At 41.5% G+C, this 23,394-nt stretch overlaps 1 protein-coding gene and 1 non-coding gene across 3 annotated transcripts in view; one reads left to right on the top strand and one right to left on the bottom strand.

Moving 5' to 3' along the window:
• The window catches only part of DLG2 (discs large MAGUK scaffold protein 2), a 2,095,445-nt gene that overhangs the window by 350,492 nt on the left and 1,721,559 nt on the right, over positions 1-23,394 (top strand). Inside the window, exon 4 of one of the 2 annotated variants that reach the window (XM_019524161.1) lies at positions 7,056-7,154. In XM_019524161.1, coding sequence (XP_019379706.1) covers positions 7,056-7,154 — 99 coding nt within the window. Of the gene's footprint in view, positions 1-7,055; positions 7,155-15,681; positions 16,132-23,394 lie in introns of those variants that run through there. The other variant, XM_019524158.1, reaches the window with a different exon arrangement.
• TRNAG-GCC lies at positions 12,289-12,359 on the bottom strand. Its single transcript has one exon. It is a non-coding gene; the product is annotated as a tRNA-Gly (tRNA).

Below are 23,394 nucleotides of genomic sequence, written 5' to 3'. Positions count from 1 at the left end.
GACCCATTGGACTGTATGGGTGTCTACGCCACAGTCCCCCAGCTTCCTAATGAGAATGGGGTGAGAGACAGTATCAAAAGCCTTCCTGAAGTCTAGGAAAACTATATCCACTGCCACCCCTGCATCCAATGATTTAGTGACCTGGTCGTAAAAGGCCACCAGGTTGGTCTGACAGGACCTGCCACTGATGAACCTATGCTGGTTGCCCCTGAGCATGCAGCTCCCTGCTGGCCCCTCCTGGATGTGTGCCAGAATAATTTCACCATTGACCAAATGCTGACTGACCAATATGTACAAGGTGTGCCAAAAACACTTACCAGAAAGAGGAAGCTAAATGTCAAAGAGTAGTCCCTGTTCCCATTTTTGACTTGAGCTGCTGTCTTCTCCTTTTAGAAGGCCACTCTATTGGCTGTCTGCTTCAGGTGATGCACTAGATGCCTTGGGTCATACTGTTGGGTCTTATGGCATAACACAAATAGGACACCTGTGAATCTTTTATGTATAGATTATTCCTTCTGACAGATGGCATGATCTATCATGGAGGTAAAAGAACAAAGTGGGTGAATTTGTGTGATCTTGTATTGTTTGGCATCCATTGAGGAAGCTAAGTGGTTAGTACTGCAGATCACCACAGGGTACCTCATATTGCCATGTTATGCCTAAAACCAACTTTTCTTCAATTCCAGAGCCATCTATCTGAGAATTGGCCTGCAATTAGGGAATTCACTTCCTTCAGGAAGCAGAGTTGCCTTGGGGCAGATCATATTCTGCAATAACCTGTAGGATGTGGCACTCTTTTTGGTTCATTGTGGAAAATGACAATATAGCATCACTTGGAAGAAGTCTAGCAGGTGACAGGTCTTCCATAATTCATCACTGTGTGCTTAAGGGTGAGGTAAACACCTGGAAAAAAACACCAATGGTTGCTTTGTTGATAGACAGTTGTGACAATTATGGATGTCTTAGTGAGGTCCAGGGAAAAAAAGTGCCATAACACAGAAAAGCTGCATGTAGACATTGTTAAAATTAGACTACATTAACAAGTAGCTAATATGATTAGCATTTTATTAATAAAACTTTTATGTATAATGCTATAAATTTGCACAATGAGAGACAGTGCCCTGAAGAGATTAGTCTAAATAGTCTGTGTTTAATTATAATCTAAATAGATTAGGGTTAATTAGACCAAAGATAATCTTCCAATTTTATGTGTTGTAATTCTCGTGGTTACTTATCACGTGAGCAGTTATCATGTAGCTATTGCAACGTTTGCTTACAATGTCTTTTCACCAGTCTCCTCTCCTCTTTTTGCTGAACTAAAAGAAATAAAATAGATAAAATAGTTCGCGAACAACCGTCTTTAGGTTGAGAGAAATACTACAAAGTTCAGTGTCTTGGGAACATGTTATGATGCAGACTTTAAGGCAGGACTGTTATTTCTCAAACCAGCTACAAATAGAGGAGTGATCATGAGTGGTCTTATGCATATTAACTCTAGCTGAACCGTCTCACTCTAGACTGCACAGGTTGTACCACACACCTGTGTAACTGGTAGGCTGGACATCAGGCTTCAGGGAGAGTGAGCTGTTGCTGAGTGGTGCTGTTGTGAGAGCTTCCAGCTGGCAACTCTTGGACATAACTGGATTCTCTGAGAGCTCAGGTAGCATAGGCTTCAGGATAGCCTCTAAAGGCAGAGGGCTGGATTTTCCTGTTAGACTGCTATAAATCAGGACAATAAAAGAATCAGGTCCCAAATAGCCTGCTTTTTACAATCCATTTTACAACACACTGTAGAGCCCCCCTTTTTTTTGCCTATTGCCTTTTCTTTGCAAGGTCCAGCTTAGTCTTGTTTCAAAACACGCAGCTAAATGCCTATTGTATGTTAGATGGATTGCTGATGCTGCTTTATACAGCATTAAGAGCCTCATATTGTTTTGCTAATGCATATTGAACCTTAATCCAGTGATACAGAGAGATGTTACAGATTTATTATTACTGTTTGTCTTGAGCTGTTTGTATCCTCTTAATGTCCCCGTTCTCCCTCTCGTCACAATTAATCTCTGACCCATTTCCCTAAGGGAAACAATTGAAAAATTGCATACCTCTGTATGACATTGTTCTATATTATTGCATAATAGTGGTGTTGGTTAGTGATGAGAAATATGTAGAAAAATCATATAAAATGTAAACAAAAGGAGGCTTTTCCATATAGGATTTTGCTGTTGTGCTCATTGGATAAATGATACTGTATTCTGGTTGCCTAAGAAGAATTGATGGGTGGGTCACACTGCGGACTTGCAGACACTGAGCTGATTCATATGGTTTATAAGAGTTTCTGTAAAAAATCACAAAAGATTTTAGTGCTAAACAGGTTATATCCCATTGACTGCTAAACTGGAATTACAATGTATGTGCAAGCTCCTTAAATACTTCTAAAAATTACTTTCCTCTTCTAAAAGAACACAAATGTGACTTAAGGAACTGATGGCACTTGTGGGTGTTCTGAAATAAGAGCTAATGTCCAGACCCCTTGGACTTTAGATACCTCGGTTCAGGTCTGGATTCTTCCAATGCCTTACTGTGCATCTTTAGTGGCCAGCACTTGTAGAGAAATGATCAGGAAAGCCAAGGTGGTGACTGAGTTTAGGTTAGCCATGGGACTCAAGGACAGTAAGAAGTCCTTCTTTAGGTATGTAGGTGGTAGAAGGAAAACAAATAGAAGTGTGGGACCCCTGCTTAAAACCTCGGGACATCTGGTAACAGATTCAGGAAAAAACTGAACTCCTGAACGCTCGCTTTGCTTTGGTATTTCACCGGACCATGGTGAAAGTCAAGCGAGATAAGGCTCATAGGGGACATGCCGGGACTGACGGCCTCCCCACTGTGGATGCTGAGTGGGTGCAATACCAATCAGAAAAGCTAGACATTTATAAGTCAGTGGGACTGGATGGATGGCATCCCAGAGTGCTGATGGAGCTGGCTGGGGTCATCGTGGAACCCCTGGCAAAGCTCTTTCAGAATTCGTAGCACACAGGGGAGATCCCTGAGGATTGGAAGAGGGCTGACATTGTGCCCATCTTCAAGAAGGGGAAGAGAGAGGACCCAGGCAACGATAAGCCAATCAGCCTAACCTCCATCCCAGGGAAAATCCTGGAAAAGCTCATTAAAGAATCTAGGTGCGATATGCTTGTGGAAGGTAAGATTCTGAACGACAGCCAGCACAGCTTTGGCACAGGTAGGTCTTGTTTTACTGATCTCATCTCCTGCTACGACCAGGTCTCTCGCCACCTGGCCATGGGAGACAAGGTAGATGTCATATACCTAGACTTGCAAAAGGCTTTTGATCTAGTCTCCCATGATATCCTTGTGGGAAAACTGGAAGATTGTGTGCTCAGCTGCTCGACGGGTCAGTGGGTGGGAAACTGGCTACAGGGTAGGACCCAGACAGTTCTCATGAACGGATCTGTGTTGTCCTGGCGCAAAGTGGCCAGTGGCGTCCCTCAGGGGTCCATGCTTGGACCGGTGCTTTTCAACATCTTTATCAATGATTTGGATGGGGGAGTGAAAAGCTTGCTGGCCAAGTTTGCAGATGACACCAAGTTATGGGGCAGTGTGGTCATGCCAGAAGATAGGTTGCAGATACAAGCGGATCTGGACAGGCTCGAGAGTTGGGCAGACCAGAACCAGATGAAGTTTAACACTTCCAAGTGTAAGATGCTCCATCTGGGGGCAAACAACCCTCAACATACATATAAGCTCAGTGGTGACAGCCTGACTTGCACCATGGCCGAAAGGGACCTAGGGGTAATGATCGACCATCGCATGAACATGAGCTGTCAGTGCGATGCGGTGGCCAGCAGGGCAAATAAATCACCGGCATGCATCAACTGATGCATCTTGTATGATACTAAGGAAGTGATGCTTCTGCTGTACTCAGCACTGGTGAGACCGCAGTTGGAGTACTGCACCCAGTTCTGGGAGCTGCACTTCAATAAGGATGTGGAAAAACTTGAGAGGGTCCAGAAAAGAGCCACCCATATGATGAGGGACTTGCAAGGCAAGCCATACAAGAATAGGCTGAGGGACCTGGACCTCTTTAGCCTAAAGTAGAGAAAGTTGAGAGGGGACTTAATAGAGGCTTACAGCTATATCAGAGGAATGCATCAGGAGCTTGATGAACAGCTGTTCACTAGGGCACCCCTGGGGAAGACCAGGAGCAATGGATACAAACTCCTGGAAGGCTGCTTCAGGCTTAATACCAGGAAAAACTCCTTCACAGTCAGGGTGTCCAGACTGTGGAATAAACTCCCTCCAGAGGTGGTGCAGTCACCTACCCTGGAGGCTTTTAAGAGGACACTGGACAGTCACCTCGCTGGGGTCACTTGACCCCAGTTGTCTTCCTGCCTAGAGCGAGGGGGCTGGACCTGATGATCTGTGAGGTCCCTTCCAGCCCCTAGTAATCTGTGAATCTTTGGGCAAACAGTTTTGCCCCTCAGGGCCTGGGTTCCCCATCTGTGAATGGGGTAACAATGCTTCCTCATCTTACAAGGGTATGGTGAAAATGAACTATGGTGAATAAGACTGCAAGGCGCTCTCTTTCTCCAGTAGCTACCTAATGTGTAGGCTGGAATTGCAGTGCATAATACTGACTAGTCTGGACCTGCTGCAGTATCAGATGTAACTGTAAGCATGTTTTTAGTGTTAAACATGTTACTAGTTCCATTAATCCCAGTGCAGGTGAGCACGTCTAATTTGTTTGCTGGCTGGGAGCCAGAGTGCTCCGCACATCACTGGACTAACCCCTAAATAAACAGGCTAGCATCAGGCAATGAAATGTTTGCACATGTGGATCTGATTTGGGCTATTTCTTTGGCACTAGCCCATTGTTTTCTAAATGGTGCTGGCAGGAGTTGGCCTATTTAAAATGCTGACAATTGCTTGCTTGTTGTGTTGAAGTTGACTGCTCCTACTGAATGGTCTAATCATGATGATTTCACATTGCTCATGCTTTCTAGGATGCTCAGTGCCAGGAGAGACGGAGCACAGTACACTGCTGGAATCGATCGGCTTTCCTATTTATGTGCCCCAAGCTTTTTAGTGGGGAGAGATATCTACCAAACTATTTGCTGGAATCATGTTTCATTCAAACTTAACTCTTTTGCTGGCTGCTGCATGGAGCCGGGAGAGAATTTCACTCCTTCCCCTTCCCTTCCCACTTCTTCCCTGCTTGGGATTTTGACTGGAGCGTGCCAGTGTCCCTGCTGGGACTTACAGCCAGAGGTTCCTGGTTAGAGGGTCTTGTCCCTCTGTTCAGGGGCAGACTGATTGCCATATTTGAGGAGGAATTTTACCCCATGATCAGATCCGTATGGACTGTTTGGGGAGGGGCTGCCTTTCTCTGTAGTGGGGGGAGTGACCCCCTACCAACCCTCTACCTGGGATCTCTTGAGTGCATGCTAACAAGCTTTCGCAGAAGCAGACGACTGCTGTGGTCCCCCTGCTTTACTTGTGGTGGGTTAGGGTGTTATGTCTTGTGTTGTGTCAGGGTTGACTGCAGTTGTACTAAGAAGTTAAAATATGGATTTGTATAGGATGGTTTGGACAGGGATGTTCCTGTTGCAGGCAGGGAGTTGGACTAGAAGACCTGTTTAAGTCCCTTCCAGCTCTACTTCTTTATGATTTTCTAATTTTTGGAGAACAGGATTATGAACTGAAATCACTCAAATGAATTAAAATCATGAACTAAAATCTCATAAAACAGTGATTCTTAATCAGGGTGTCCTGGGGTGCTGTGAGATCCTTTTAAGGATGTGTAGCTTGGTAGATGTGCAAACAGCTACATATGAATCACAAAATAAACCCAAAGATTTCAAATAGGAATCCATAGTGTCAAACACATATTAGCCTGTTGTGGTCTTTCTGAGTTCTTTGCAACAGATTATTTGCTCGATTATTTTTTCATAGTCAAAAACCAGGTGAAAGTTAAGACCTGGTATTATAAAAAGACTGAGAACCATCTCATGAAAACAAAATGCTAGTGCTGTAGAAGAATACCTCCCTCACATACACGTTTAATCTATAAATAAATAGATACAAGTAAGAAGGCTTACCTGATTTATCAATTAGCCAGGAAAATGCAACCATTGAACTTTTCCTATGGGCCAGGCCCTGAAGATGACATTTTGAAAGAATTTGGTATGTTTTTTATTACATATTAGTCAATGTTTTTTATTAGTCAATGTTGTAAAAAAACCAAACAGTGCATAACACAAAGAAAAGAAGAAAACTACCCTTCAGTATTTAATTAAATGAATTTGCAAGTATGATTGCTGCCTTGCAAATTAAAAATGAGATAGTTTTAGATATTTTACAGTTTGTGCACCTATTGCAGTTGTTGTAGATGAAGGACCTAATGAAATCAATGGGTGTCTATACACATGCTCTGGGGTAGGGGTGGGGTGAGGGGGGAGCATTTCAATGATAGCAGTTCTCAGACAGCTGCTCTAATTAAAATGCTGCAGTGTCACATGTATTCAGCATCCTGTATTTCAAACTACCATTTTGAAACACAGGATGCCGAATACACGTGACGCTGCAGCACACTGGAGCATTCTAATAGAAACACTCCAGCAGGCTCAATTAATCAAGTTTGCTCCAATGTGTTCTACTTAGAACACAACAGAGCATGTGTATAGGCATCCATTGGGACTCTGGACAGTGATTTCAGCGAGATCAGTTTGACTGCGCATTGTTACAGCCTGATCCTGTGAGCTCTGACCACTCTTAACTCCCTTTGCAGTCAAAGAAAGTTGAGAACACTTAGTGCCCAAGACACCATAAGTTCAGTAGACCTCAGTGGAAGTTGCTATAGAATTACTTCTGAATATTGCAGATGGCAAGATAACCTGGAGAGAGATGCATGGGGCTCAGATTATTGTAGCTGAGATTTGAATGTGGGTTTGAATTAAGATTATACTCCTGCATGTACAGACATATGCTTGCAATAAGGAAAAATAGTGATATAACATGAGTATCATCTGCTTTTTTCCCTTTAGTCTGCAGCTTCCAGTGGATCAAATGGTTCTGTATTATGTGATGAACACAATAAGGAGAACCAGTCTTTTGAAAATCATTCTGCCAACATGAAGACAAAGGTAAGAACTCTGGTAATTTTTCTAGGTGGTGAAATACTTTGCTGATGTCCTTTTATATTTTCTCCGACATTTTGTTAGAGATGAAGTGTACGGAATAGACTGAATTTTAGCTTCTTGTAGTTATTCCTTGCTGTTTACTAACAGAATGTAAGTTGGGAAGGTTTAAATCAGATTTATAACAATTGTTATATGTCACCAGTCCTGTACTATTCCACACCAGGTTTTTGGTCTGTTCAACATACAGAAATGCCATTAATGTTAGTAAAAGTAGTTAAAGTCTTGTGATGTTTAGGCTGACCTGGAAGTAATTTTGTTTTTAAAGATCTTACGTGTTATTCATTTTTGCAGGTTACTCCTTTTTATTTATTTAGATTTATTTTAAGATATCAATTTCACAGTGGAAATTGTAGTCTGGTATCCTGGTAGCTTAGTAAAAAATTGGTAAGGAAGACTATGAGTGTTTCAGCAGATGTAATGATTTTTGTATTGACAAACTAATGACAATTATAGTATTTTAAGTGAATATTGACTAGTAAATGAAGCAACATGACTGCCTAGGCATCTATGTAGCAGTGGGGGGGGTTGTTACAGTTCTTTGTAATGGTTGTACAATTGCAGTGATGGAGTTAAATAGTTGTGAGTGTGTCTGTTTTAACATATACGGTATTTTCATATGTTCACAACTTGGCTGTAGCAATTCTCTCTGGGCTTAAATATTACCCTGCAGAGTTTCAGTCCTGAAATCATTATTATTTTTCCCCAAATAAAAGCAAATGATTTGGGGTTTTCTTTCATGTCAGCAAATTGAAAAGAAAATAGAAGTTAACTGGATTGGAATGTTTATTTGAAGTCTTATGGACCTCAAAGAAGCTTTTGTTTTTTAACACTGAAAAGTAGTAGGTTATTACCTCTTGTCTTAGACCTTCTGTGTATAAATTTCTGGATTGGATTTATAATTCATTAATGCCTTAAAATCTCTAGCAGTAATGATCCAGGATATTTTTCTGATTTTTCTCTTCTTGAGTACACTCTGAAGTGCCACATAGCCTTTATCATAGTCCTCTAGAGCCACTTCAGTGTGCAAGTACAACTTGATGCAAGTAGGAATAGCAGAAATGGGTTCTCTGGTCAACACTTGCTGATTAAGAGTTGACTATGATTGACTGAAATTAAGGGGAGATTAGGCCACTGAGCAACATGCAAGTCCAGGGTCTCAGTATTTTATAGCCTGAGTACAAATTGAATTAATCAGGTGTCCTAGTCTTCAAAGGTATTTAGTATTTGACGTAACGTGTTACTCACAGTGGGGTTTACAGGTGCTCAGCCCCTGACCTGCCCCCCACTCCTCCCCAACTTAAGCAATATCATGCCGGTTGGTGTGGGCAAGAGGTATGTAAACAATATTCTTGATATGAAGAGGTAAAGGGCATGAAAGGTGCCATTTCATGGTTATTGATTTGAAAGCACAGTGCCCCTTATTCTAGCTCTCTGTCCACAATCTGCAAATCATTTCCAGCACCAATTTTGAACTGAAGAGCGCTGCCTTGTTCACCATTCTTTTTAAAGCCATGAGTGCTCTGGCTTTCTTTACTCCAGGGAGAAGCCATTGATTCAGTTGGTGGAAATGGAAATAACGTTAGCCATTGTCACTCAGGTGTGAAGTCCCAGGTACACTGAATGTGCTGGGATAGAGCTGCAGTAGCCAGGATAATGTTGCCGAACACCGAGAAATTCATTCTTGCAGCTGGCACTTTCTTGAATTCCCAAAATTGTGGAATTTTTCCACCGTGGCAGACATTTGGTTTGGATTTCCTGGTATTTGCTGGATTGTCACTTTATTTGAAAAAGGCATTTTGTCTAACTTATTCTCAAAGGACTGTGCTTGAGTGTCAATAGTATGCGGCCATGATAGTGGTTCATTGTTATCGGGGCCTGCTCTGTATTGAAATGTGTACACAATGGTTTTTCAAGTGCTTACAACTGACTGGATGGTAGTTTCATTCCCTCAGTCTTGTGGCTGGGAATTACAATGAACTCTTGATAGCACTGTGTCAAGCCTGAGAGTTGAGAACTACATTACCATCAAGTACCATGTGCTTTTATTTTCGGTCCCACCCACATAACCTAGTCTTGCATATTTAATTGATGCACTTCTGTTTCATTCTGAATAAGAGACTGTGGGCGCTGAGATAAAATAGTTATGTCACAGTATGCAAAATAATAGTTATGTACAACATTACTCAGGAGTTGTGAATTATAAGGGCACGGTGTTCTTCCAAGGGTTTGCTTGAATGAGAATGCTAGTTGCAAGGACATGGAGATGCACAAGTGCTGTCCATATCCTGTGATCTGAGCCCAACAGCTAGGAATGTGCTCTCCTAGTCCACCCTGAAGATGATGGAAAGGATCTGGAGTCATGTCTCAACCTCTGCTGATGTGTTGGATACACCAGCCCAGCACCAATTCCTTTGCAGGCCTGCTTTACCATCTACCAATGAAGTGTGTGGCAGTGAGGCCCAGCTGGGCTTGGCTGTATGGTGTACAACAACAGTAAGGTATTTTAGTGTCTTTGAATGTAGGTTAGCAATGAGAGACAAGGGAAGGGATCTAGTACCATGTGATTAACTAGAAATTTCAATACCACCAGAAGATATATACAGGCCATCATTTAAAACCCAAATTAAAATCCACTTGGCACTTGCAAGGGAAGTATATCTATTTATGTATTCTGAAAATATGATGCTAACAGTTCTGGATAGACAGTTGCCAAAATTTCCAAATGTCAGTGCTGTTAGGACTGGTGGCGATGGACTGATGTCACACAACAAAAAAGACTAGGGTCAATTGGTCAAAAGCAGGTGGATTTTTCAAGAATGAGTGCATGAAATGAGGTTCTGTGGTAAGTCCTGGATTCTCAGAACTGCACATCATGTAGCAGAGTTTTACTTCCTTCTTTTATTTCAGCCTGGGTATGAACAGAGGAACAATGAGCGGGGTATTTAACATGGTTTAGCTGAATCTGTTTAGCCTGTTTGCTCCCATCATGTGACAAATGGAAATTTAACCGGGGCAGCTTATTGTAGAATGAAACAGGATTAAGTTATCAAAGCTCAGAATCAGTTACTGCAGGATGGGCGTAAACAAATGAACCTGTTGCACTTGTGAGCATTAAACCTTTGCCCCATCCCAAATTAATATAACTGCTCATCCAGCTGCACAGTCAGAATTAACCATTTGAAATCAATTTCACTTTTGTCTGTAGTCAGTTCCACTTCAATTCTTAGTTCTAACTGTCTTAGTTCAAACCTTAGGAAGAAAGACTAAAGGATCTGGGACTGTTCAGCCTGGGGAAGAGAAGACTGAGGGAGGACTTGGTGGCCATCTATAAGTATGTAAGGGGTGAATATCGGGAGCTGGGAGAAAAACTGTTCACTAGGGTGCCCTGGGGTAGGACAAGGAACAGTGGCCATAAACTGTTAGAGGATGGTTTCAGGTGGGATGCAAGGAAGAACTTCTTTACAGTAAGGGTGATCAGCATTTGCAATAGACTTACCAGGGAGGTGGTGCAGTTCCCAACCTTGGAAGTTTTCAAAGGAGCCTGGACAGACAACTTGCTGAGATCATTTGATCTCATCAGTATTCCTACCCAGAGCAGGGGGTTTGGACTCAAGGTCCCTTCCAGCCCTTAATTTCTGTGATTCTGTGATTCTGCAGACTTTTTCAAAACTCTCAAGAAATGTTTAAAAAAAAGTTTTCATGGAAAATGTCCTAGAAACTGTTCTGTTGCCAGTTCTGGACATTTTCAAAGGGCCTAGGCCAAGCAGCAGAACTGGGGCTCAGCAGAAGGCCCCAAAGCCTGTTTCTGAATGACTGTATTGTGAACCTTTGCAGATGTGACAACTAGCCTGGTCAGCAAAGTAAAGGAAGTCATCAAACACAATTAAACAAAGGACAAAGCCTGAAAGGAGCTAACGGAGGACCATACATTTAATAATCTTACCTTAAAATATTATTAGTAGTGACTGATATAACCAAATGTATAAAATGTTATTTTGCTATAGTAGGTATATTTTTGTTACTTTGCTTAGATAGTTTGTAAAAACAAAAACAGCTTTATCAGAGAAGACCCATAAACTAAGTTAAAAAGAAACAGGCCATTGCTGAATAGTATTTCACAGCGGGAAAGAAAACAGCTAAGAAACCCTCTCTCTTTCTTTCCCAAGGATATAAATCCTAACAAATTGATACCTTCCAAGTCCACAAGAAATCTAGTTCAGTCCAGTTTCAGAAGTTTCATTAAAACAAAGACATATCAATAAAACCAATCAGAGATCATTTATTAGAATATTAAAACCAGCCATCTATAAATATTGGGCATAGGCTGGAGGGAAATTTGGAGAACTTGGCAAATTCAAGAGGACTGCCAATCTGCATGCCACCTCCTCCCACCTCTCAAGTTGTCCCAGCCAGTATAGGTGATAATCTATGTTGTGCTGTCACAGGTAGCCAGATAGACTTTTGGATACATTTTTGTTTTATGTTTTAAAGTACAAGCAAGTAAAATGTTGGTCTGTAGACCTGTTTCTACCTCTCTTATCAGTAGCTTACTCACAAGGTTACCTGTAATCTGGGTAACTACGTTCCAAGCCAGGCTTTGGCTCTAGATCTGATGCTTCAATTGAAAACTGAACTTGAGTTATACTGGAAGCATCTGAACACAGTACATTCATAGATGTTGAAGCTATTAGATCAGTTTGATCTCCTTCCTGCGTGATGTGCATCATAGAATTTCAGATACTCTCCTCTGATACCCTTCATGGATATTAATTTTTTTAATGGACACCTCATAAATGCTTGCTTAAATGAGAAATGAAAGGGACCAGTTACCAAGTTCAGTAGTTCTCAAACAGGGGACTGCAGATCACATATTCATAGATTTCATAGATTGTCAGGGGCTGGAAGGGACCTCGCAGGTCATCAGGTCCAGCCCTCCACTCTAGGCAGGAAGACAACTGGGGTCAAGTGACCCCAGCGAGGTGACTGTCCGGTCTTCTCTTGAAGCAAACTTAAAATCCCTGTGTGTCAAGGACTACCTCAGGCTGCTAACATGTGCAAAGGATTCATGTGTAGCAGCTGCACTGGCTGGGAATTGAACCCAGGTCTCCTGCATGGCAAGCAGGAATTCTGCCATTGAACCACCAATGCTCTTGGAGGGCTGCAGACCTGCTCCTCTTTCCATGGGTAAATATCTGTCATTCTTCTTTCAGCAAGGTTTCCTGATAGCTGTACATCAGTCTTGGACTGAGTTTTGAGTCCCCAGAGCATATTTTTGGCTAATTACATCAACCACAACAACTGAATTCATCCCTTTTTATCCCAGCTGACTGCTTCAAAACTTATTTTTGACAGGTGTTTCTCTGTGTTATAATTCAGGCATGATCATATTTAGAGATGGCATGACAATGGAAGGAGGGAAGAACATAGAGCAGAACCTTTTTGGGCAATGAGCACGGTGATGCTGTTGGCCACAAGGGGGGAATTGGTCTTAATACGTATGGAAACTGTTTGCCCAGGGAGATGAAATAAACAGCAAATGTGTACAGTTGGGACAAAACAAAGCAGCTGAAACAAAGCAGCATGTTAAAGCATGTTGGCTTTCATCTTTTCTCTTTAATATTGCTCTCCAGTAGTACTTTTGTGTCTCATGTAACTGAGCAATATAGTGCCAGTGTGCCATTTTAGAACAAGGTCTGAGGGGTTGACTTGAAGATATAAAGTGATCTACAACTTGATTTAAAAAAGACAGAACTAGCGGGCTAGTCAACTTTATTCTCAGGGCAGTATTGGCTTAGTCTTGTGAGCTGGTACATGTAAATCTGATATCTTTTATTAGACCACCTCAAATAGTCTAATAAAAGATATCAGATTTAATCAGATATCAGGTCTAATAAAAGATATCAGATTTACCCAAAGAACCTTGTCTATGTCCTTAGACCAATACGGCTACAACCTGTATCCCTGGTACACGTAATGCAGTATGACCATGTGCATTTACATACACCGCAGTTAAGTGGCGCTTCTATGCTTAAAAGGGCAGGCTTCATTCACTTTAAACCAATGGAGAATGCTCTGAGTAAACAGCAGGTTGCTATACTTCCAGAAGTATGGTCACACATAAAGCCTGAGTATTATGCAAGCAAACCATGCAATTTTGAATACTCACAGGTGCTAATTTTACACATGGAAATTATGATGGCTTATGTGCAGGATTTGAACCAAGTGCAATGCAAGGAAAAAATATCTGTGGATGCACTCACAGGGTTCAGGATGAGAAATTTTCTACAGGAATACCTCCAATCACATGATTAGCGTACTGGTATTCCATGTCTCTGCTTCCCATGTGCTCTGCAAATACATTCAGTGGGATTACTCCTGGGAGTAGAATTACTCACAAGTATTAGTGATTTCAAATCAGCCCCACAAGAGACTTGTTTGGAAAAGTATCCTTGCATGCCAATTTTTGAGTATGGATTGAATCTTTAAAGCCAAGTCTGTAAGTCATCTGTAATATATATTTAATGGATGTAGTTTACACACTTTATTAGAGTGAATACACCGGGTGGAGGAAAACAAAGGAAATCAATTGAGGATGCTTCAAGTGTGAGTGCAAAATCCCTCCCGGTTCTAGATTGGAATGGATTTCCACTTAATCTGCCATGTCTAGAATACAAAACACAGTTTGGTTAGACCATCGGAAGGAGTTAATTGGCTCTTCAGTGGAACAGGAGCTAGGGGGTACTAGAAAAGTGTAGTGATGTATTTATTTTTTCTGTCATGTATTAAAACTGCCTGTTGGCTAATGGAATAAACGACAGTGTAGAGTAAATTTACAGGTGCCAATATGTTAAATTGGGGATGGGGTGGTGTGGGCACTAAGGCGCACAGTTGACAGCCCAGTGGTGCAAATTTAAGGCCGTAGCAGACATGTTCATGGCACAGCCCTGTCAGATCCGACAACTCTGTGAATTCTGCTAAATACCTTGTCACAAGGATGTGAAAAAGGGAAGGAAAGTGAGTTACGTTAAAAAAAATAATCAAACTTGCTATAAAAGCAGTGCCATTATTCAAAAGAAGTTAGCATTTGAAAGTCATAAGTGCTTTAGTGAGCGTCTCTTGAAGATTTTATGCCCTCTAAGTTTTTAATAGTTTAAGGAGGGCTGGTTACTCTCTAACCACCTATCTGATTCACTGTGGATTTTGTAATGTTGGTAGCAGTGACCTCATTTTGGCAAAATTATGGCGTGTCATTTACTGAGCCCCTTGCCTTTTTAGAAATCATGAGAAAGTTAGAGTTATAACCTGAGTAATTTGTGGAAGGGAGATGACTCTTAAATGTCCCTTTATTTTCTTGGGAAGGGTTTTTTTTTCATTGAAAACATACTTAAACTCTTAGTGAGAATGAGAGATCCTCAGCAAAGCACCCAGGGGGAATTGTGCTGTCCGGTATGCTGAAAAGGTGAATTGTAATGTATGGGTGTCTAGACGTTTCCTCTTGTTGCTGTCAACAGTCCAGTTGGCTGTATTTTTTTTTTCCCAGTGAATAGGAGCATTGATTTTCCTCTCTCTTTGGCCAGAGCTTTCATTTTACATATCTTTCCCCTTCTCTGTGTCTCGGTTTCTTTTTCCCTCCCTCTCTTCTTTCTCTCTCTCCCTCTCTCTAAGAGAGGGAAGACTTTAAGAGCTGACAGAGAGCTTTCTACTCACCATGATTCATGTCAGACACCTCAAAGGCAAGCTCTGCACCAGCATCACTGCAAGAAAGGTAGGGCTCTGGGACTAAGCAAACTTTCTCTGAGAGATTGTGGAACCGTTAGCAAAGCAAACAGTATACGAAATGAGTTGATTAAGTCTGTGAAGCTGTCAAGGATGCAGGGAAAGTTTGAGAAAGAACTGAAGGAGCTTTTAAACTCCATCCTCTGGGTGTGTTCTTTTAATTCAAACTTGGAGGATTTTCCCGTAACTTTAAAAGACGCAAAGGGAATCTCTGGGTAGTGTTACATAACAGACTCTGTATTTTTGTGTGCCATTAAGTATAATGTTAGTAGTGTCGATGCTGCATAGAAATATGGAATGACAGGTTTTTTTTAACCGGAACCGGTTTTGTTTTACCTTCTGCGAGTTCTTTACAGCCTGCTGTTATTTGCATTCACTTTCCGAATCAGAATCTGCCCTAGTAATTTCAAGTGATTGTAGATGTGACGCATGAGCTAGTGTGTGTACCTTAGTGGCTCAGCCATGCACTCCAAGTAATATGCGTTTGTACAAATCATGTTCTTAATAAAAACCTTTACAACCAAAAGCAGTTGTTTTGGCAGAAAAGTGACAGCGCTTCAATAGATGGGCCCCGTGGTTGTGTGTGTTGTGCTTACTCAGTTTGTAGAAAGGGAGAGAGAGACAGAGAGAGGGAGAAAGGGAGGGAGAGAGAGAGAGAGAGAGAGAGAGAGAGAGAGAGAGAGAGAGACTTGGCAAAGGAAATCTTATGGGTATACTGAAACAGCAGATCAGAATTGTGAAACCAGAGCCAGAGCTGAAATGTGATGCTTTTGCTCTTTTGTGCTTGTTGTGATTCTCATCTTCCCCGTTAGAACGCTGCATACTATTCAACAGCACATTTTGATCACAGATTGAACAATGCAGCAATCAAGCCTGATAAACCACCTGGAAGTTTTGCTTGAGATGATTTCTAGTAGGTTTTCAGATTCCTGTGAGAATCATGACTGCCTTTAGCATTGTGGAGGAGGACTCGAGTTTCTTATGAGGGCCCCACTTGGAAAGCAGGCTGTGCAGATTCAAGCCTCCGGTTCTGTTCATGCTATTTCCAAAGCCTTTCCTCACCCTTGCTGTTTTGTTTTTATGATTTACATATACTCCTGTGGAGATTTACAGAATGGATTGTCTGTGCATTGTCACGACCAAGGTAGGACTGGAAACATTACTGCTGTGTGTACATATCTTTCTGCTATTATTCTGTTCCTGTAATTAAAATAGATTGGGTAGGTACTGTGTCAGGTTGCAAGATAAAGTGATAACTAAGCTTTGCTTTAATGGGCATTTTGTTCTTGTTATCTGAGGCTCATGCTATTTGTTTCTATACTACTTCCTAAATTATATGTAATTTAAAAAAAATGATTTGATATCTTACCTTAGATGTTGCTTGTGTCTATTAATGTTCTGGATACTAGAGCATTTTCAGAATACATGCCATAATGCACATATTGTCTCAGCATATCATATCAGTTTGTTCTTTAACCTAAAGAATAAAAGCATTTAAAAAAATGATGCGTCTTAACATTTTAAAGAAGCCAATCAGATATAGTTTAAATAGCCATGACGTTTCTGATTGGAGGGTTGCAAGTTTTCTGTAGCTTATTGTGGCTTACTTGGGAAAACATATCTTTGATTTTATATCTCTAGGCCTTAAAAATTGAAATGCCTGGGTCCAAATTCTGCTCTGTTATACTGGTGTCGTATCCAACCTTTGTATTTGGGAAATGCAGCCTCTACACAATTCCCTCTCCCTTGCCACTTCAAACACATGTTGAAACCACCGCTTTCTTGCTCTAATCATGTTGGTGTGTACATGGCCAGCCTGACTTGACAACTTGAATGCAGGGTTGGGTAAAAAGGACTCTGGTCACTTAGGTAACTTCTGGCCTTTTGTTGCAGAAGTGGATACTGGATGCACGTAACATGGTGTGAGAATAGGTGTCATTATGTTGTCTGAGGAGAGCTGTTCAGATCAGTTGGAGATCTGGGTCTTACTGGGTCCTAATCAGTGGGTTTTGGGTGAACTCCATCTCAAGGAGGGCTTTACAAAGTGTCTTCATATGTAAGGTGATTAGAACATCTTTGAGTTTGTGTAAATAAAATCTCTTTGTAATAAGGCAGCCTCTACAGGCCGACAGTCATTGACAAGGGCCTCATTGTGGCCCTGGTACAAGTGGAGAAGAAAGTCCTTACCACGTGGAGCTTACAATCTAGGTATAAATCAAGAGACAGCAGCTATCTGATAATTATGTCAAAGAACAATAATTCATTGATTACTATTTCCCTGGTAAAATAGGCAAGTGGGGAGAAAGAAAGACAAAGTGACTTGGCTTAGGCCATAGAAAGGGGCCTGTCTCAGAGCCAGGGTTGGAAAGCAGGAGTCCTTTTCCTTCAGTCCTGCTCAAGGTCCTCAAAACCATGATGGGTGTCTGCTCCCCTTTGTGGCCAGGCTCATAGTAGCTGATGAGACTGCTCAAGTATATGTAGCAGATGAGAAGATGCGGGCACCACCTTTTATGTCTGCAGCTGTAGATAGGTTGCTTTGTCCCATACAGTCATGAAATAGAGACCCATTAATGTCATAGAGCTCAAAGGCCAGCGCTGGGGTAGTGATAGCAGGGCGCTGTTGAATAGTACCCGTGTCCTTATATAATATTGAGTACCAGCCTTCCAGACGACATTTTTAAGGCTGCCCTTGCATGGAAAATAGTAAGAAAGGTAAGCAAAGTCTCAGGTTTCCCCTGACACCCTGTTTCCAAAATGGTGGTGGGCATTTACAACCTTCTCAGGTCTTTATGATTGACAGTGACTTCGGTATAACTTCACTGCAATCTGTGGAATTAGACTTGTTTTTATGCTGGTGTACCTGAGAGCAGAATTCGCCCCACATCTGTCTGCATCCTTGTCTTTCTGTCTCTCTTAAGTACAACAAGATGTTATCACTTTACAAAGTGATGCTGGGCATGTCGATTGAAGAGTCCCTGCATTCCATGGGGCCTGCTAAGCAGTTGCGTGCAGTTACAACCCTCTCACAGCACCAGACACAAGCAAGTCCTCCTATTCCATGTACCCATGATATTGCCTCTCCCATAGCATCTGCCACCCCAGTCTTCTGAGTCACTTGAATACTCAGGTCAGAAAGTCAAGCAGTGAGCAAGGGATGAAGCTAGGAAGTACACTGGTGATGAAGCTGGATGGAGTTGGGAATATTGCATTGACTGCAGTCAAATGTGCACGTCTGCATCTTTTAAAATGTTGCATTAACATATTAGAGTGGGTAGTGAGTAACTGATGCAGAAATGCAACGCTTCCAAGTATTTTAATATTGCAGCAACTTGGAAATACATATTTCATAGTTGCTCTCCTTGTGTTGTTTCCCCCCACCCATACAGTATTTAAGTAGCTCTGCCAGTGATTTTATGCTTTATTGGCTCATCATCTGGTATCACTCCATCAGTGTTTATTTGGAGTCACTCCATTGACTTCAAAAAAGTCCATGGCTTTCTTGGAGTTTTTACTGAATTTTTTTTTTCTCCAGTCTACATAAAAGACAGAATTTTGCTCAATGCATTTGTTAAAAAAATGTACTTGCATACATAGCAAGTCCACATAATTTGTATTTACACCAATATGGTTATTCTTGACCTCAAATCAGGCAATTGCATATATTTAGATGTCATTTACCTGATTTGTGCATAAAAATATTGTGGCAACATTTGGCAATGTGCACCTGGGTGTCGAGAGATAGCATAAACTTGGGTTTTATTCCTTTTATATTGTAAGCAATACGAAGAGAACTTGAAGCCATTTACATTACAGACAGGGAAGACTATTTAAAAAAAGTTGACATTTTCAATACCTAGTGCTTACACTTATTATGTTATTTTTCAGTATTTCCAGTTTATAGAAGACTCTAAGTACAGTGGTAAAGTCAAATACAGTGCTGCAGCAAATAGGCCTTTTCAAATAATGTCCAATGGACTTGAAAACCTCTGTTTCATAAGAACATAAGACGTGCCAGACTGGGCCAGACCAGCGGTTCAGCTAGCCCAGTATTTTGTCTCTGACAATGGCAGAAGTGGATGCTACAGAGGATATCACTAGTGATACCCCATTCCTGTTCAAGAAGGGCAGGTCCTTCCTTAGGTAGGTCCCTATCTATTGGTTTATAGATGCCACATCCCCAAATGTTCTATTCAATAGCCATTAATGAATAGATTTATCATCCATGAATTTATCCAGTCCCTCTTTGAACCTGGCTATGTTGATGCTGTCGACCTCCACTACCTCCTGTAACAGTGAATTCTACAAGTTAACTACATGTTCCCTTGAAAAGTACTTTCTCTTGTTACATTTAAACCTGTCACCTACTAATTTCAGAGGGCTACCCCTAGCTGGGGGACTTGATGAATGATAGATCTCTGTTCACTTAATTTTATAGACCTTTATCGTATTCCCCCTCCTCCCTCCCGCCCCCAGCATTTTCCTTTCCAAACTGGAGCATCCTAGCCTTTTTAGACTCTCCCGGTATGGCAACTGTTTCAGGCCCCCTGATCATTCTGATTGCCCTTGTCCATACCTTTTCTAATTCTGTTACATCCTTTTTGAGATGTGAGGACCAGAACTTCACATAGTATTCAAGATGTGGGCCCACCACAGATTTGTATAATGGCATTTGTATAATGGCATGGTGACATTTAATTGGCTTTTTTGGTTGCCACTACATATTGAGCTGATGTTTTTAGAGAGCTATCTACAATGACTCCAAGGTCTCTTTCCTGAGTAATAATGATTAGTTCAGAACCTAGCATTGTGCACATATAGTTGAGATTTATTTTTCCTCAGGTGCATTACCTAGCACTTGTCAACATTTGAAGTGCATCTGCCAATTAGTTTCAGTATGCTAAGAGCAACAAGTGAATAGATTCGTTAAAACTTATCCTAAAATCTGATTTCTATTTAAACTTTTTTAAGCAAAAATATAATTCTTGCAAACCATGTTTATTGTATTAATTTCTTAAAGGGTTGACTTTCCGGCTTTCATATTTCTTGTGTCTCCATAACCTTCTTGAGCATGAGCCAAAGGCTGAATCAGTCCATAAGGGCATTTTTAATGGCCTTTGCATATACTGATCATTTTTTAAATTTACCTTCCTTTCTACTTATGCATTAGGAAAATATTGGCAAAATAAGAGTGCACTTTTTACGGAGTTGTGGTCCATTTTCCTAGGATTTCACATTGCCGTTCCTCTAGGGAAGTGGCTTTCAACTTTTTTTCATTTGTGGACCCCTAAAAAATTTCAAATGGAGGTGCAAGATCCCATTGGAAATTTTGAATGGAGGTGCAGACCCCTTTGAATTATAAGTAAGAGTATTCCAATACTTTTGATTGATCAGAATTATCTTTTGTGAACCCCTTTGACATAGTCTGTGGGCCCCGGGGGGGTGGGGGGGAGCATGGACTACAGATAGAAAACCACTGGTTTAGAGAGATGAAGCCAGGTGGGGAGAGGTGGGGTGTGAAGTTGTACCCCGCTCTGATTTCTGGTTGATGCGGTTTTTAAAACCAACTGCTTGGAAGTGGCAGCAGCATATCTATTCAGGCAGCAGTGAGAGAGTCACTTGTAAGTGTTAGCTGCTCCTGGTAATGTAGCTCCTATTTCACAGCTGTGGAGACTTATTTAAAATCTAGCTAAAAACATTAACTCAGGTGAACATAAGTTCTGGTGTGGAAATAAGATTTGGTGAAGCAACAGGTGCACCACCAAGAAGCTCAAGAAGACTTGATTTCTTTTATGAATCTGACAAAGATACACATTTAATTCTAATGCCAACAGGACTAAAGAAACAGCGTATTTTGATTATTTTGCCTACTTTGTTGTGTTTTTAATACATTATGTATGATATAGCAAAGCACATTCCAATAAAGCTATAGTTGTTTTTGCTTCAATCTGAAACTGAATAACATAGTCTTGCCCTGCTAGAATATTAGTAACACTTTTAGTTTCTTTTTACCTATGGCAAAATATTATGCTGTCTGCGTGTATGCACAACACCATCTGCACCCCAATTTTCAAAATCCTAGATCTGACCAGGGATTCAGCACCCTATATCCTCCACTGTTGGGTCTTTTCCGGTCCTTATTCAGTTTTGGAGTAGAGCATTATTTAATGGCTATTAGTGATCTTTAGTCAGTGAAAGCAGCGTGAAAATCATGGAACAGTCTGGCTGGAAGGGACCTCAGGAATCCATCTAGTTCAGCCCCCTGGGAAGTTGGAAGTAGCTTTGGTGTTCCTACTGTTCAGTTTTCTCACAGAGAGTGGTGCTTCTCTGAAAGTCCTAGGTCCTGCTGTCAGGAGTTGGAAAAGAAACAGATTTTGTTAAAAATAAAGTTAGTTGCTAAGCCGTGGCAGTTGCAAAGAGAAGCTGAAAGGTGTAAAAGCTAGATGCTCAAACCTTAAAGACAGCAAATTCATAGAATCCAAAATGTATCAATTAAAAAAAAAATGCCATGAGATTTTTTTTTTTGGGTGAGCCTCACTCAGGATTTTGGAATGCTTGGGATTGGTGAAGCTGACTTCTAGTACTATCAACTCTCATGGCTTTTTTGAGTCTCATATTTTATGAAGTGCTTGAAGTTCTGGTAAAGTGATGATATGAAAATGTCATTTTTTTATTAAAAAAAATAAGATTAATTTCTAGTCCTTATGGTCCTGAAAAGAGCTTGAAAATATGAAGTATGTGCAACCCCAGGGCTCATAAGCTAAAAGATGAAAAAAGAACCCCAATTTTATAAATGAGTCTTTAAAAAAAAGTATTTATAGGAATCCGACTTATGATTTGGTTTTGGCAACAGTAGCTTCCTTCTGTCTTCTCCCACCCATAAACAGGACAAGTTGCTGCTCTCAGATCAGGCCAGATTGTGAAATACAACATTTTATTGACTAAAAAAGTAGATTACTGGGTGAAAATGATGCAAATTGTGTTAATAATACTCCCTCGCAGAGGTCTTGCTTTTAGGTTCTGTGACAATGTTTGTGTTTTAATATCAGACTATATAAAGCATATGAGCTCACATTCTTGTAAACCAAATGTTTAACTCAAAGTAGTTCACCTGTTAGAGGCAGGAAAGATAAATAAATAAAACGCTTGTCTAACATCCTACATGTTATGAGAAAAGAACAAAGGCTCTTTGGCCTATATGCAATAAGTGTATGAAGGTGTCAGTCCATGTCCTCTAGGGCAGTGGTTCTCAACCTATTTTGCACCAGGACCCATCTGTAAACATCAAGGGCCAGTTTCAACCCAGTGCCCCTCACTCCTGACCTACTGCCCCCAGGTCCCATCCCCACTGTGGGGAACCGGGGGTGAGTGTTTGGGGCAGGGTTGGGGGTGTGTGGGGCAAGGAGAGCCCCAAGCAGCTCCACACAAGCTGCAAAAGAATAGCCATGGTTTCCTACATTTTTCTCCTTTAAAGGAGAACCACTTTTTAGAGTTTGTTCACAACCCTTTCATATATTCTTGTGACCCACTTTTGGGTCATGACCCACGGGTTGAGAAACACTGCTCTAGTGAATAGGTTTCCATACCACATAGATTTTATAGACATTAGGGCTGGAAGGAATCTCGTGAGATTATCAGGTCCAGCCCCCTGCCTTAGGGGCGGGAGTCAGCTGGGGTCAGATGACCCTAGCAAGAGAAGCAGCCATACGTTTCCACTGTCACCCAAGTTGGTGTCTGCCCACCTCACAGACCAGTGGTCAAAGAGGTAGTGGAGGTGGGCTGTGTGGAGAGTCTTCTGATGCTCCATTCCCATTTGGTAAATTAAAAAGGCTCTCAGTCTAGTACTTTTTACAAGGACTTAATTCATTCAAGTACTTAAAGGGAAGAAGAAGGAAAGAGGGAGGGGGAAACAGTTTCTTTTACTGCTGCTAGGAAGTGAGGTCATGTGCTTATTGACTGAAATAATCAGTACCAAACATTATCACATTAAGTCCAGTCTGGCACTGTCTGAGTGGCCAGGTTGCCAGGAACGAGTACAATTTATCTGTCTGTCTGCCTCATTTCCTCCTTCTGATCTGGCAGTATACTTATGAAAAGCAAGATTAGTTATATACAGTAAAAGCTTTGTTACCCAACATGAGAAGGCTATGGCAGGGTGCTGGTTTTCTAAAAATTCCAGTTATCTGAGAGGTATACCTATCAAGGAAGACAGGAGTGCAGTGTGGCCACCTGGGCCAGGAAGTGTGGCCACCTGGGCCAGCACCGTGGCCCCAGCCCGCAGTGGCAGCCCGCCCTGCTCCGCGCAGATCTGGGGCACATGCCCCCTGTGCCTCCTGAGACACATGCAGCGGCGGGAGCCGCCACCCCTGCCCACACCCCCTGGACAAGCCGCGACTCCATCCTGCGCCCT

The sequence above is a fragment of the Gavialis gangeticus genome, unplaced genomic scaffold (assembly GCF_001723915.1).
Source record: "Gavialis gangeticus isolate Ggan-Ray unplaced genomic scaffold, GavGan_comp1, whole genome shotgun sequence".
Classification (NCBI taxonomy): domain Eukaryota; kingdom Metazoa; phylum Chordata; order Crocodylia; family Gavialidae; genus Gavialis; species Gavialis gangeticus.
The sequence above is the reverse complement of the archived record's forward strand: the minus strand, read 5'-3'. Positions and strand labels throughout refer to the sequence as shown.